Source organism: Homalodisca vitripennis, unplaced genomic scaffold (assembly GCF_021130785.1).
Source record: "Homalodisca vitripennis isolate AUS2020 unplaced genomic scaffold, UT_GWSS_2.1 ScUCBcl_267;HRSCAF=1843, whole genome shotgun sequence".
NCBI lineage: Eukaryota > Metazoa > Arthropoda > Insecta > Hemiptera > Cicadellidae > Homalodisca > Homalodisca vitripennis.
Window position 1 is genome coordinate 46,461 of NW_025776392.1, and position 14,324 is coordinate 60,784.

The following is a 14,324-nucleotide window of genomic DNA, read 5'->3' on the forward strand; positions in this document are numbered from 1 at the left end:
CCCAAGTTTCGTAATAGGAATGCCTTAAGGGTCTCTGGCGAGTAGCAATCCTAATTCTCACCAGCTATTCATTTCCCATATTAACTTAGATTCCGGAATTCTCAATTTTCACGTAAATAACAAAAACACCACAAATCAGGCCAATGGTTTTACATATTTTTAATATTCACTAACAAATTTTACTAATTGTATTCTTTTAAACCTATTTTATATTAACGTAACTAACAGGGAAACCACAATAAATTTTATCGGACTTTGAAGCAGCATGGCTTATTCCAAAGCATGCTTTGTTTGTGCTAATGTGCAAAACAAACAGAAAGAAGAAAATAAATCTAACCTCAAAAACTCTAAATCATTTAAATTAGGTTATTCGATTTGTTGTGAAATTTTTTATGTTAATTTAAAAGTATATTTCATATTTAACGTATAATTTTTTAATAATTGTATATTTTTATACTTAGTTTTTAGATTTAGTTATAATATAGAATATAGATTCATGTGATATAAACTTTTCAGTTGGAGACTAGTGAAATTAGTAATAGTTTATCAAACCAGTTTTAAATGTAAATATCAATGCAATTAATGATTAGGAAAATGGGTTCACTCTAGATTGCCTTATTCTTAATGCAGTATTACCAATAATAATGTTCTAGTGTTTTATGATTATGGATTCTACATGGGAAGATTTTGTTGGATTACCTGCTGATCCTCCCTCAAAGCGGGATATCTGTGATAAATGCAAGTATGTATAATTCTTCTTTGCACGCATTATTGAAATTGTTTATTTCAGTTAAGATGCCATTTTTCAGTGCAGACTACATTATAATACTGATATTACAAATATAGGTCTAGGTTTACAATTAAAAGATATTATATATGGCCCAAATAAACTATGTAATAATCTTGATTTATTTAAAAATTATATGCTAAGGGCTATGTCTAGAAATAGAAAAGATTGTGTTTTGGTAAGTAGACAAGCCTAATATAAGGTAATATGTGGGATCTCTAATGTCAAAAAACAATCTTTATTTTGATTTTCACCCCCTTAATCTAAGGTGACCAAACATCCCGGAAAACCGGAATTGTCTTGGTTTTTGATCATGTTCCAAAAGATTGTCTCAGGACATCTAAAAGTCTCGGAATTTGGTTTTTAAATGATTTCATTAAACTATTTAGAAATTTATATAGCCCATTTGAGTTTTACGATGTTGCTTCACCGTGCGTTGAGATTGTGTCTATCACATCGTAGTGCACTCAATTGTGCACCTGATGAGACAATGAGAATACCTTTTCACCCATATTACACTATATCTTGTGGTCTAGGTTTCTCTGATTTCAAACAATGTATTGAGTTCATTTAAAATTTCTTTGTTAGAGACTTTTTTGGATTTCTTCAAACAAACATGATTCCTATTTTGATTGCAGTGTTAACCCATTGCGGATTGTGTTGTTTTTGGCGCGCGCGGGCACGAATTAATTTACGGTCAGCAGCCGAACGAACAGCAATGGTGCGCCACATCATATTGCTCGCTATTGTATACTAGAAAATTCAGCTGTAAAGGTATTCGTTCAGATGGGACATGGGCCTGCTGTTATCCGTGATGTAGGAACGATAACACGCGAGCAAGGTTCTGATGTGGCAGGGATGATGTCTGAATCATAGTCTAAATAAAGCGGCTCGGGCGAAGTGATTACAACATCCGGGCCATTGTCTAGACTAAACCCGCCAACATGTACGTCTGCGTCGTTTAGTTCTTTGTCACTAACCTCAAAAGTATTATAATAACAACTGTAGAAAACACCCAATCAGAAGCGCTAAAAAGCAAATAGTAAACTCATATGAATGATTTTTCAAATTCGACATACAACTGCAATCTGTAGGATATTTATAAAACTTTTGAAAACTCTAAACGTAGACCGTTGTTAAACACGGTTGTTAGTTGATAAGTGAAGACGATCGCCCGATGTATCAGACATTACTAGAACTATTTGGAGGGAAACTTAAAAGCAGACTGCTTTTGCGACCTGAGCTCGTCATCGTGCTGTTAGGCCCGGGCGCTGCGTGACGAGCCCAGCTCGTCAGTGATCTGCAATGGGTTTTAATCCCTTTCTACTCATGTCCTTTTTAACTTGGTAAATCCACCTCATAGAAGGTTTGTACGGATCATGCACATGGAGGTTACATGCAGTTTTACAGTCTACATATTTTAGTCTTTAAAATTTGATAACAGTATTGTGAATGATATTTAATGTCTATGGAAAGTGCAAAATTAGAAAATTCCGTTACTCTGGAAGTTCTAGGAAGGGTAAATCATATAGCATGTGTTTGCCCGTAGTCAGTGAGAACAGAAAATTTTGCTGAGGAAAATATTGTGATATAAATTAAGGAAGTTGCTTACAAATAAGTACCATGTGGTTTGTATTTTAAATGCTACTTAAATGTAACTAAAATATTATATTTTTTCAAAAATATTTGCTTTTAATCTGTTGTTCATTTTATATTTCACTATTAGGTGAATGGAGAAAAACAATTTGACTAAGACTTTGCAAACAAATTATGAAGTAAGTGAGATGGACTACATTCTAATTTGTTCCCAGACGGCCAAGCAATGTCTGCTGGTGCCCATACCTGCCCAGCGAGCCGCTAAGCCCAGTATCTCGTGTCGTGCTGCTGCAGCATCCTGCAGAAGAGAAGAGATGTCTCAGAACTGCACCAATGCTGAGTCTTGGCCTGTCTCCTGGACGTTGTCTCATTTACAAAGGAAAAAAGTTTCCTCAGCAGAGGTAAATACTTCTTGTTAGGAACAGCCATCTTTAAATTTCTTGGTGTCTAGATTTGCAATTTTGACTGTTGCAAATATTTTCTGAGCTTGTTTGTGCTTTGTGGAAGTGAAAGGGTTTTGAAAAAAATAACAATATTAGATTATTTGAATTTATTTAAATATTTACACATTATGCTTATACATGGGATATTTTAGTTGGATCACCATTTTAATATCTTTCACTATCTCACATACAGTTATATCTAAAAGAATTATTAATATTAAGTTAACACATGTAACTATGCAATTTTAATACTTTTTCACGCATCACAGTGTCTCTACCTCTAATAACTATTACTAGCATATATTGGTTTTTCTTGTATTCATAGAAATTTCGTGTTACAAATTCTGCATCTATATAAATGTTTGAAAATGTAATAATTTGAATATCAACTTTTAAATATTGCTAATTTATGGAAATGTAAAGTATAGCTATGTTCATTGTATTAGTGTCACAATACAACTGAAAAATAATGAAAATTTAATTACACTGTTTTGAAACGGTTGATGATTTTCAACCTGGTCAAAATATTAAAAAAATTTAATTTTTAAACATGTGTTACTAATACAAATATTTTATTCTTAATACAAAATAAATTAATTCATTGGCCTAGACTATTACTCTTGCATTTGTCACATTAACACATTGGCCTAAACTATTACTCTTGCATTTGTCATATCAACCCATCAGCCTAGACTGTTACTTGTGCAATCGTTATTTGGACTGACATGGGCTCATTATCTCAGCGTAATTTTAGACTTGCAGTGTAATATTTGTTAGTATTTCTAATTTATACCGCTACATTTTGTGCCAGTAATTTTTTTGCAGACGTTTTAAGTTGTGGTTGTGTACAGTTACTAACTGTAAGCAAAACTTACAATATTTTTAAAATTGTTACAATTGATTGTCAGTGCTTTTTTGTTGCTCGTACTGTGTTATGTCAAAAATTACTAGGTGCTTTGTTTAAAGTATTACTGCATATATTACTCCATTTCTTAGAGTTTGCACTTTGGAACTCAGAACAGGATCATGTAAAAAAACATAGAGACAGGGCAAGGTCAATAATCCAAAATCCCTATAAGAATCTCAACAGGAGTCTTTGTGATTCAACCATGCAAGGATTCTCCCTGTCTCTTTTTGCAGCCTGAAAATTCATTCCATTTTGTGTTCGTCACAACCCTCCCCTTCCAGTTTTAACATTTTTGTTTGAAACATGTAACTTGCATGCATTGGAATTGATTCTTAAGAAGAAGCAAACCACAATTGGGCAGACACTGGATGTCACATTTTGGTTTGAAATGTGAAACTTACATGCATTGGCCTTTTATAAGCAAGCCACAATTCGGCAGACCCTGGATGTCACATTTTTGTTTGAAATGTGAAACTTACATGCATTGGCCTTTTATAAGCAAGCCACAATTCGGCAGACCCTGGATGTCACATTTTTGTTTGAAACGTGTAACTTGCATGCATTGGTCTTTTATAAGCAAGCCACAATTCGGCAGACCCTGGATGTCACATTTTTGTTTGAAATGTGAAACTTACACGCATTGGCCTTTTATAAGCCAGCCACAATTCGGCAGACCCTGCATGCCACATTTTTGTTTTAAATGTGAAACTTACACGCATTGGCCTTTTATAAGCAAGCCACAATTCGGCAGACCCTGCATGCCACATTTTTGTTTGAAACGTGTAACTTGCATGCATTGGCCTTTTATTAGCAAGCCACAATTCGGCAGACCCTGGATGCCACTTTTTTTTTTTATGTGAAACTTACACGCATTGGCCTTTTATAAGCAAGCCACAATTCGGCTGACCCTGGATGCCACATTTTTGTTTGAAATGTGAAACTTACACGCATTGGCCTTTTATAAGCAAGCCACAATTCGGGCAGACCCTGGATGTCACATTTTTGTTTGAAATGTGAAACTTACACGCATTGGCCTCTTATAAGCAAGCCACAATTCGGCAGGACTCTGGATGCCACATTTTTGTTTAAAATGTCAAACTTACACGCATTGGCCTTTTATAAGCCAGCCACAATTCGGCAGACCCTGGATGTCACATTTTTGTTTGAAATGTGAAACTTCCACGCATTGGCCTTTTATAAGCAAGCCACAATTCGGCAGACCCTGGATAAGGTGAATACTTGCACCTAACTAGTGTAACACTCAAAATTTGTATTGGTATAAGGTGTTGCGGTAGGGTGTGTAGTTCTTAAATCCTCGGTGATATGAGGTCGTCTTCTCAATCAGACGTTCAAGATCGTTTTGTACCATCAAACAGTTGCACGTTTAGGCTCTATTTCACAATTCGTGTCAGCATCTGCTTATCCGGCGATCGTGTGGGTTCCCATAGCCAAAATGGCTTTTACTGGTTGATAGCTGCGATTAAAATCAGCGTGCCCCACGTCTTTAACCCGGTTGCGTGTAATAGTGATGGGGAATTATTGACGCCATTACAGGTTATCATTTTATAAGGTTGAAAGGGATAAACCCTTTGCCAATTGTTTTAATTACATTTAGAATTCAAAACCAAAACATCAACCTCTCCGAGTATTGATGTCGGCGCACGTTACGTTTCGTGTGTGTGTCCGAATCCGTTCCGGCGTGGCTTGCATGTTCTAAATTGATTGAGCCTGCGTCAATAAATTACAACCATTCCGTCTTTCAGGATGGAGGTGTGCTTCTGTTGTTTCGACTTTGTTTAGTCTCTTCAGTCGTAGATAGGTCCGAAGACCACTACAAGACAACATTATAGTGAAAAGAAGTGATGTCATGTCATTGATGATAATCACAATTCACTGGGCGGTACGAGCGTTCGACTCGCTTTTACATACTCCTTCTTTCTGGAGTGCCCTTTTTCAAAATTTAATGAGACTGAACTTAAACCTCAAATGTATATAAATTTAAACTTGATTTTCTGATAAGTAGCTGAGGAGTTGCAGATTCCAGCAACTCTGCTACACAAGGTAACAGATTACAGTTACCTAGGGAGGTGGAGAGCAAGGCACAATATCCTTGTTTAGTAAACATTCTCTCCTCAATAAATATCAAACACCGTTCTAAAAAGACCCTGGATGCTGTTTATCTGTAACTGGTGCTGCAATTTTTTCATGATACACACAGACGAAAGCTTTGGGTAGGTCAATTAGTATGCTGGGTATTTATAAAGCCATCAACAACACTATTTAAGAGATTAAAATGTTTTGTATATGTATTTAAAATTGTATAGTGTTGAATGATGAACTTTTTCTGAAGCCATACTGTTTAGAATTTAGAATTTCATTTCATCTAAAAAGCATTCAAGCCTCTCACAGAGGTTTGCGTTATTTAAAAATATTCTTTTCACAGTGTATTATGTTGCTTCATCCCACTTCATGTGGTGATTTTTAGACTTAAAATTCTATACTTTTCTAATAGCCGTTTTTCTCATATTGTCTTTATGTTGTTTAGCTCTCATATTTAGTGATCGTTTTGTATATCTATATATTTCCTATCACAATAGCATTTATCATGTAAACACAGGTCTTTGAGCTCTGCGTGCCCATTTTTTGGTGTGTTTTTTGTGGGACTTTGCATGAGTGTTTTGGCTTATGTTTTAGCTTTTCTTAAATACTGGCATATAAGGAATTGAGGAATTGACACGTAGGTAAATTTTCCTTTGTTATAATTTTCTAACTCAGTGTGTATTCTAAAACCTTTTTTGCACTTATATGTGATAGACAGAGGTATTTTTACATCTGATGAAGAGGATAGATTCCAATCCTCGAAATGGAGTGTTCTATCCTTAAGGATGGCAAATGTCCGAATCCTGTTTTCCTTTCAAATCAATTTTTTGTCTACAACAGATTTTAAGCAAGGATATTATTTCATAAACATAAAACAAAATTAGACTTCAAGAGTAAACTTGAGCCTTGATGTATTTGAAACGTAAGAGTATAAATACCATTGCAATAACTTAGTTTAACATTGTATTAGCTGAAGTGTTAATAAGAGAAAATATTTTGCACATAGGATTTATTCAAAGGACCAAGTTCCAGATGGAACAAAAAGAAAAATTGAAATGATACAAGATATGAACATAATGATGAGAAAATGAAAGTATATACTATTAAGGAAATAAAACAAGTGAGTTATAATTTATATTTAAAGTATTTGCTTTAGCCAAAAGAACACTGTATATTGGAATTTACTTGCCAGTCACTCTTTAAAAACCGTTATTTATAAAAATACTAGTTAGTTTCGTGTGATATACCAAGCTCTGTAATAACTGTAATTCCTTGACAAACATCTTTACTGCAGCTGATGCAAAGGCTGAGTGCTCTGTTTGGTCTAACTCCGTGTAGCCTAACCATGAATGTTGCAATTGGCATAGCATAAAATATCCCTAATTCTGCGTCAAATAAAGAATGACACTTCATTTCTTCATTTCATTTTATAAATCGGATACCTTTACATTTTAGGCAAAATTAACCCTTTGAGCAAACATTCAACAGGCTTAAAACGTAATAAAAGATTTTTCATGTAAGTTTTTTATCATTATATCGATACTTTATTGTTTTTGTTAATTCAAACATTATAACATTTTGTGCCAAATTTGTCACTTAACCATTGTTATGGTATGAAACGAACTTAGAAATAACACCTAATTTTTAACAGTAATTAATTAGCAGCTTCCTAAATGCTTTCTTCAATCCATTTCTTAAGCCTTTTCCTTAAATAAAAACCTATTAGTCACTAATCAGTGCTAGTAACGACAAGACAGCCAAAGTAACAGCGTGTAGGCTGATTGGTATGGTGGAGGGTAGCTGCCTTACCTAGTAGCGCTACAGAAACTTTTTGATTCTGACACCTAGCAGATGTGATTAAAACTAAAAGAATTTGCTAATAAAATCACCGAATGATTGCAGAATAGGTCACTAAAAAAAATAAGTAAATCACAACATATAAAGTACGTTCATATTGCTTTAAGATAAATATGAAAACACAACAGTGATGTTGTTACTGCGGGTCGTTTGCTAGTTTTGGTTTGTGAACTTTCGGAAAAATAACAACTAAGCCAATGGGTTAAAGTAATGAAAATTCTAAATTATTTTTGGTTAATTTTTATTTGTTCAAGTTGAATAAAACCTATTTGAATATTTATGAATGTTAATAAAACTAATTTTGAAAATTATGCATATCTAAATGTACTATATTTTGATTTTCATCAAAATCAAATTTACCCGGAATCTGATGATTATGGAGTTTTATGAAATGTAACAAAAAAGACATTAAATGTATCATATTAAAGTACAACCTCATTTATATGGATCTCATTTATCTGGGTTATCTGGATCAGTTTTACAAAATTGGAGAGAAAAATATGAAACAAATAAGATTTTTAAATTTCCAACATTTATCTATTAAAACATGTTTGACGTTCATCAAATAATGTTTAAAATATAATAACATCTGGATTTTCATTTAGCTGTGTTACTTCTGGTTCTAATTACTTTGGATAAGTGAGGTTGTACTGTATGTACGTTTTGCCTTAAAAATAAACAGCTACAATGGTTGTGCCATTAAACAAAGTTGGCTAATATTAAAAGTCCGAAATTTTTTAGAGATTGCAGAAAGTTTTAAAGTGTTTTGTGTTGATACATTTTTGCAACACAAAATATTCAGGGTAGGCTTTAATAGCTGAAGCGTCTCTTAGTAAACAAAAACATATAGTTTTGCTAGGGGGTTTTAGTGTTAAATACAAGATGAAAATTAACTTTAGGTTCACCAAAAATTTTACAGGAGTGGCACCTTGTTGTATAAGCTTCTCTATGAATAATGTTGTTTTTGAAGACATGATGGTCTGCTTGAGATACTCTCTGACCCACATTCGGTACTGCTGTATCCGAGCAGGGCTGCCACTACATTGGATGATTTACTGCTAACCTCCAAGCCTACCAATCTTGTGATCATCGATGGAACATGGCCGCAGGCTAAGACCATTTACAACAACTCACCAATCCTACATTCAATGAAGCAAGTGAGTATTGTAAATTTTCGTACTTATTTTGTCTACCATGTCTTAATTTTGTTAATGCCGTTACTCCTAGCCTAAGTATATTTTTTGCTCTCTTTCACTATTTATAGCCTATTAATATATTTTTTTAACACCTACTTATTGTTTTTCTTTCACTTTTGTAGAACGTATTCATTTCTCCGTTTTATCTATTAAATAACAAGAGTTTTCAAAAAAAATGTTGATTACAAAAGTTAATTACAGGGATGCTACAGGTCAGGGAAATCAGGGAAGTCAGGGAAAAAAACAGGACTGGAAATCAGGGAGAAAAGTCAGGGAATCCGGTCTCAAGTCAGGGAATTTCGACGTTGGTCAGGGAAAAATATAAAATCCCTTTACACAAATAAACTTACTGCCGCCGCACCGAGTCCAAGCCTGCAGATTTAAGTCAATCTTTTTTGTACGTATTAAACTGTGTTCACTTTATTTTTTGCTTTTTTATATTTGCCACCCTGTTAGCCTCAACACCGCTTTTTTCCACCCATTAATTGCCAAAAACCCTGGGGATTGCGTCGAAAAAAGTCAAGGAAAAATGAAAAATTTGGTCTGGAAATCAGGGAAAAGTCAGAGAATTTCATTATTGGACTCCTGTAGCAACCCTGAATTATTACTTTGTTTCGATTCAAATCAATAGTGAACAAAACAGTAGAATGAATTTAAGCTGAAAGTATCAATGTCACTTGGTTAGTTTTTACTATATAAATTGTTATGCAGGTGAAGCTTGTGTTGGGAGTGACGAAGTGAGTATGTGATCCGCAGTCAGCCAACGGACGGATGCCTCTCGACGTTAGAAACTGCTGCAGAGGCACTGGCGCTCGTGGAGCGGTCGGCTGCTTACAAGGCGGGTACTTCTGCAACCTCTACGGGCCCTGTGTGATTTCCAGCTGACTCATGGTGCCGTTACAACACCAGAGTAAGGAATTCCGCATCAAAAATGAGACTTACCCCAAGCTCATCGGCAAGCGGCTTGAAAAACTTCTCAGGTCTACTGAGAGTTGAGGGGAAGATTCCTAAATTGTTTTCTAATAATGAAAACATTAATTACATTATTTATTATTTTTAATAAATATAATTACGCTTTAGTATTTTTTTAAATTGGTACTGCAAAAAAAGGATGTTTGTAGTGGAAAAAATGATATTGTATTAATTATAATTTTTTTCCACTAATACTTTTTGGATACACGTCATATATATTTTTATGATTTATATGATATGAGTATATTATGTACAAGGTGGTACAGTGTTTTAATTACAAACAAGCAGTGGTTTGTTTATGATTTTAAGAACGGATTTAATGTTTTCTAAAAAAATTATATCTTATATTAAGTACCACATCATGAGTGCAAGAAAAGGATTTGGATTTAGATAAACTAGTTTTAACTCTAGAAGTTGCAATGTAAATTCTCTGTATCGGCAGGGTGTTTTAGACCATCTGTTCATGTATTTTTCTAAAGCATGTTATAAACTTAATCAATGCCCCAAACTTAAAATTTATAATTTTTTTAATAATATTTACTGTATAATGTTCTTAATCTTAAATTAGATGTACAAGTCATCAAAAATGTAGTGGTGATTTCAAAAATATATAGTTTGTATATCTTTAAAAATACATATTTATACTTTTTATGTATATTTTTACAAAAATATACAAACACACTTATTTTTTATTTATAAGCGAATAGACAAAAATCTATCACATACATGTTGACATATAATGTATTTATGGCCCTAAAAAAATGTTTATGAATCATTTTGATTATAAATGAACTAAAAATAAATATAAAAAGGACGGATGCAACATACCTATATTTACAATATACACAAGTGTAAATATATCCGTTTTCTTATGTCCATAGAGGAATTATAAATAGTATAAAACTAAATTACACAAGGTATTAGTGAGAAATTTGACTCTTCTTTGCAAACATATGAGTTTTATCACTATCGGATTTACTCCTTCAAAACTAACATAATACAACACAATGTAATTGGGTCTGATATCAGGAACTGCCATTTGAACAACTACTAGCACCTGTCACTTCTAGAGCTAAGCTGCCAGATATCCTTGGTTTTGGGTTTGTATGTATTTACCAAGAAAATGCTGTATTAAGTATTAACCCTTTGAGTGCCAACGTCCGATTTTACCGGACGACAAAAGTTGGCCGAAAAGTGCCGACGTCCGATTTTACCGGACGTTCGGGAAAAAGTCACTAAAAATTGTAACCTTTAATATTTTTAAATAATATCATATTGAAATGTTTGTGAAGAATCGTTCTTTTCAAAATAAATTGTTATAGTACACTTCCGATCAAACTTTAAATTATGAAAGTGACATATAAACATTTTTGGTTGCCATAGCTACCAGAAAACAATGTGACAATAGTTTCTTAAAAGTTGTATAGCTCACTCATTATTGAAGATAATAATATAAATTTTTCAAGATTTACAGACAATTGCATACACTTTCCAGTGATATCGACTATGAAAAGGATATGAATTTTTTTGTCATAATAATTTGGTTGTTGAAAAAATGAAATTAAAAAATATTTTTGAAATTTGTTTAGATAAGTCCATTTTTGGTATTCCTAAATTTAGTGTTATGGTAACTTTGTTATTTTATGTTAATTAAACAGAGTTTTCAGAGAAAAATAAAAAAAGAATCATGTTGATAGCTTATTAAATAATCGAACTGTGAATTTTTTACTAAAACCTTCCAAAATGCCTGAAAAAGGGCTGGCACTTTTAGGTACACCCACTAGAAAAATACCTGGCACTTTTCAGTATACCCACTCAAAAAATACTTGGCACTTAAAGGGTTAATCATAATATATAATAAGAGCTTAAAATAATGGTAAAATACATATTAAAAATCAAAATACCGTCTTTATGTTGTTAAAATTCTGTAATGTAATATGTAATAAAACAAATAAGTATAAAGGTAGCTAAAGTGTATATTGTATCAAAGTGCAAAACTATCATATGTTTAAATAAGAATTGTACCAGTATGTAAACATTTGATTTATAAACTTTACTATATAAGACAAAAACATAGGAGAATAGCCTGCTGAGTACCCATGTAACATTTGTGAACAATTAGTACAGTAGAATTTTAATTTTGTATTCATACAAAGTTAATTTGTATAGAGAATATGTAACATGTATTATATGTATTGTGATTCTTTTTATATTCAACTGATAATGACAAGTGATCTTAAATTTGTTACATATACAATTAAAAATGTAAAAAGCATTTTTTTAAACTAAACATACAACATTTTTTAAGGCATGTGTAATGGGACTGCCATTAATTCCCACACTATAAAAAATCCTGCAAAGTTTAAAGTGTGCATTTTTTATCCATAATACTCATTTGATGACTGGTTGTTATTTTTAGTACTAAGTTTTTAAATCAAAAGAAACAGCAGAGTTGCTTGTCAATTTAAAAAGTACAAACAGGTGTTGAGTAAAACGAGCAAAGTATCAATTTACAAATATTTTTACTGATGTACTTATGCGCGAAATGAATAAACATTTTTAATTTGTTGAAATTGATGTTTTACTCTTGATAACTTTCGCAAAATTTGTCCCAAACTGTTTTAAACATTTTCTCGCTAAGAAATTTCTCGACATTTATAGAACAATGAGTATTTCTCAAAGGGGTTAATTGATCTGCAGAACCTACCCGTGGTCAAGTGATTGAATGTTTTTAAGAAAAGTGTGAACGTTTTATGGATTACACGTTTCAAAAAATAACTTGTAGTTCTAATTTCAGATTTTCATTATGTTTCATAACCAAATTAAAACTGAATTCTTTGTTTAGGTTCACCTAAGGAAGAAAATCGTATTGCATATCTCTAAACGTAATGTTACTGTTTTTTGTATCACTGAATAATGGCAAATGTTTTTTTCATAAACTGACTGTGGGTGACAATTATCTGATAGCAAAATCTTGAATAATGTATCATTACATGGATGTTTAAGAATGAAAAAAATTTGTGAATGAGGGTATTAAAAGATTTATCCACTAGTGCAGAAAATTTATTGTGAGCTTAATGGAGGAGACCATGTAAGAAATAACATGTACGTCTAAATTAAACTGCACATAGTTTTTTAATTATTTTTAATTATTAAATATTTACCATTCTTCTATCTTTTGCTTTCTGAATAAGCCTCATGAATTGTAACATTTTAAGAGAGTTTGTTCCAACAAGTTTTCTCGCCATCAAAATAAATTTGTCCACAAGGAGGAGTGAAAACTCATAGCACATAGAGGGTTATGTATCACTTTTCTCCATAATGGAGAAAAATAGCTTATAGTCTAATTGAGTTGAATAAGTCTAAGTTAGTCTGTACTTAATTTTGATACAGAATATTGAATTGCTTGTAATAAGCCCATCATCAGCTCTTTCCTGTTTGCTGCAAACATAAACTGTCCCAATTTATGGGTTTGTAATATAATCATGTAAATATGTAATTATGTCCAAACATGTAATAAATGTTTTATAAAGATAACTGTATCTTATTACCTCTATTAACTCTTACAACTCATACGTCGGACAGTATGGGCAACTAATTATGACAATGAGTTAAAGTTTATCTTCAGATAGTTTTTATGTGATGCATGGAAACCATATGACACCTTATCATCTGACAGTGTCAATTGTTTGGTATTAAAATATCACTTCAAGAATTCAATATCTATGTATCAGCCATTTATATTCTTTTATGTACTGAAGTTATCATTAATTGATCATCATTCAGTGATATATTATAAACTCGATGTAAATTAAAATTGTATTATACAATGATGTAATACTTCATCTTGGGAGTAATTTTAATTTCCATTAAATGTTATGTTGTGGATGAAACATTGAAAATGGTAGCATTAAGTTTAGAATATATAACATTTTATTTCTGTTTCGTAAAATTTGAAAATATGTACTTACTGGGGTATTAATTTTAACAAGAAATAATCTATAATTCTTAGTTTTGACTTAATAGTTTTGTGTAAATACTTTGTGTGTATATAGTAGGCGCTGCAGTGGACCGCCAGTTTAAGTGTCAAATATAGACTGTTGTATGCCAATTTAGTTGTTTGATAAACTGTGCTAGCCATCTCCACCTGTCTAGATGGCTAGAATTCCGAGTTTTTAATTATAGACAATAGACAATAGACAATACACTTTATTGACATGTTCGTTGAGAACAGTACATGCGTCATTGGTACAGATTTCATGGTTGTATAAAAATTACATAGCTTAATCTAAATTACAAGTTTAAAAATTCACTTTCTGAGTAAAAGGGTCTCTCTTGTAGCCAGGCAGTTAATGCTTTTTTTAAACGTTTGGGTGGTTCATTCTTTAGGGATTCTGGAAGTTTATTGAAGTAGGCCGCTCCCTTATATGATGGTTTCCTGGCTGTGAGGCTCAGGTGGTGTACAG

The 14,324-nt window shown here is 32.6% G+C and overlaps 2 protein-coding genes across 2 annotated transcripts; both read left to right on the forward strand.

Annotated features, from left to right (window-relative positions):
- The first annotated feature begins 255 nt into the window (after positions 1-255).
- Positions 256-9,727, forward strand: LOC124370526 (tRNA-uridine aminocarboxypropyltransferase 2-like). Its single transcript, XM_046828816.1, has 4 exons — positions 256-742; positions 2,599-2,784; positions 8,661-8,847; positions 9,598-9,727. The coding sequence occupies exons 1-4, from the start codon at positions 660-662 to the stop codon at positions 9,625-9,627; spliced, it is 486 nt and encodes a 161-aa protein (XP_046684772.1). The 5' UTR covers positions 256-659; the 3' UTR covers positions 9,628-9,727.
- Positions 9,629-10,564, forward strand: LOC124370527 (tRNA-uridine aminocarboxypropyltransferase 2-like; the record flags this gene model as incomplete). Its single annotated transcript, XM_046828817.1, is given in 3 exon segments — positions 9,629-9,724; positions 9,726-9,788; positions 9,790-10,564. Coding segments are annotated over 3 exon segments (252 nt in total), but the record flags the coding sequence as incomplete, so codon positions are not given.
- Positions 10,565-14,324: the final 3,760 nt, after the last annotated feature.

Bases quoted from the DNA above. Each gene is read 5' to 3' on its own strand.
- LOC124370526 (XM_046828816.1), top strand. From the start codon at position 660: ATGATTATGGATTCTACATGGGAAGATTTTGTTGGATTACCTGCTGAT. The intron at 743-2,598 runs GTATGTATAATT...ATTTGTTCCCAG, and splicing joins GATATCTGTGATAAATGCAA to ACGGCCAAGCAATGTCTGCT. The intron at 8,848-9,597 runs GTGAGTATTGTA...ATTGTTATGCAG, and splicing joins TCCTACATTCAATGAAGCAA to GTGAAGCTTGTGTTGGGAGT.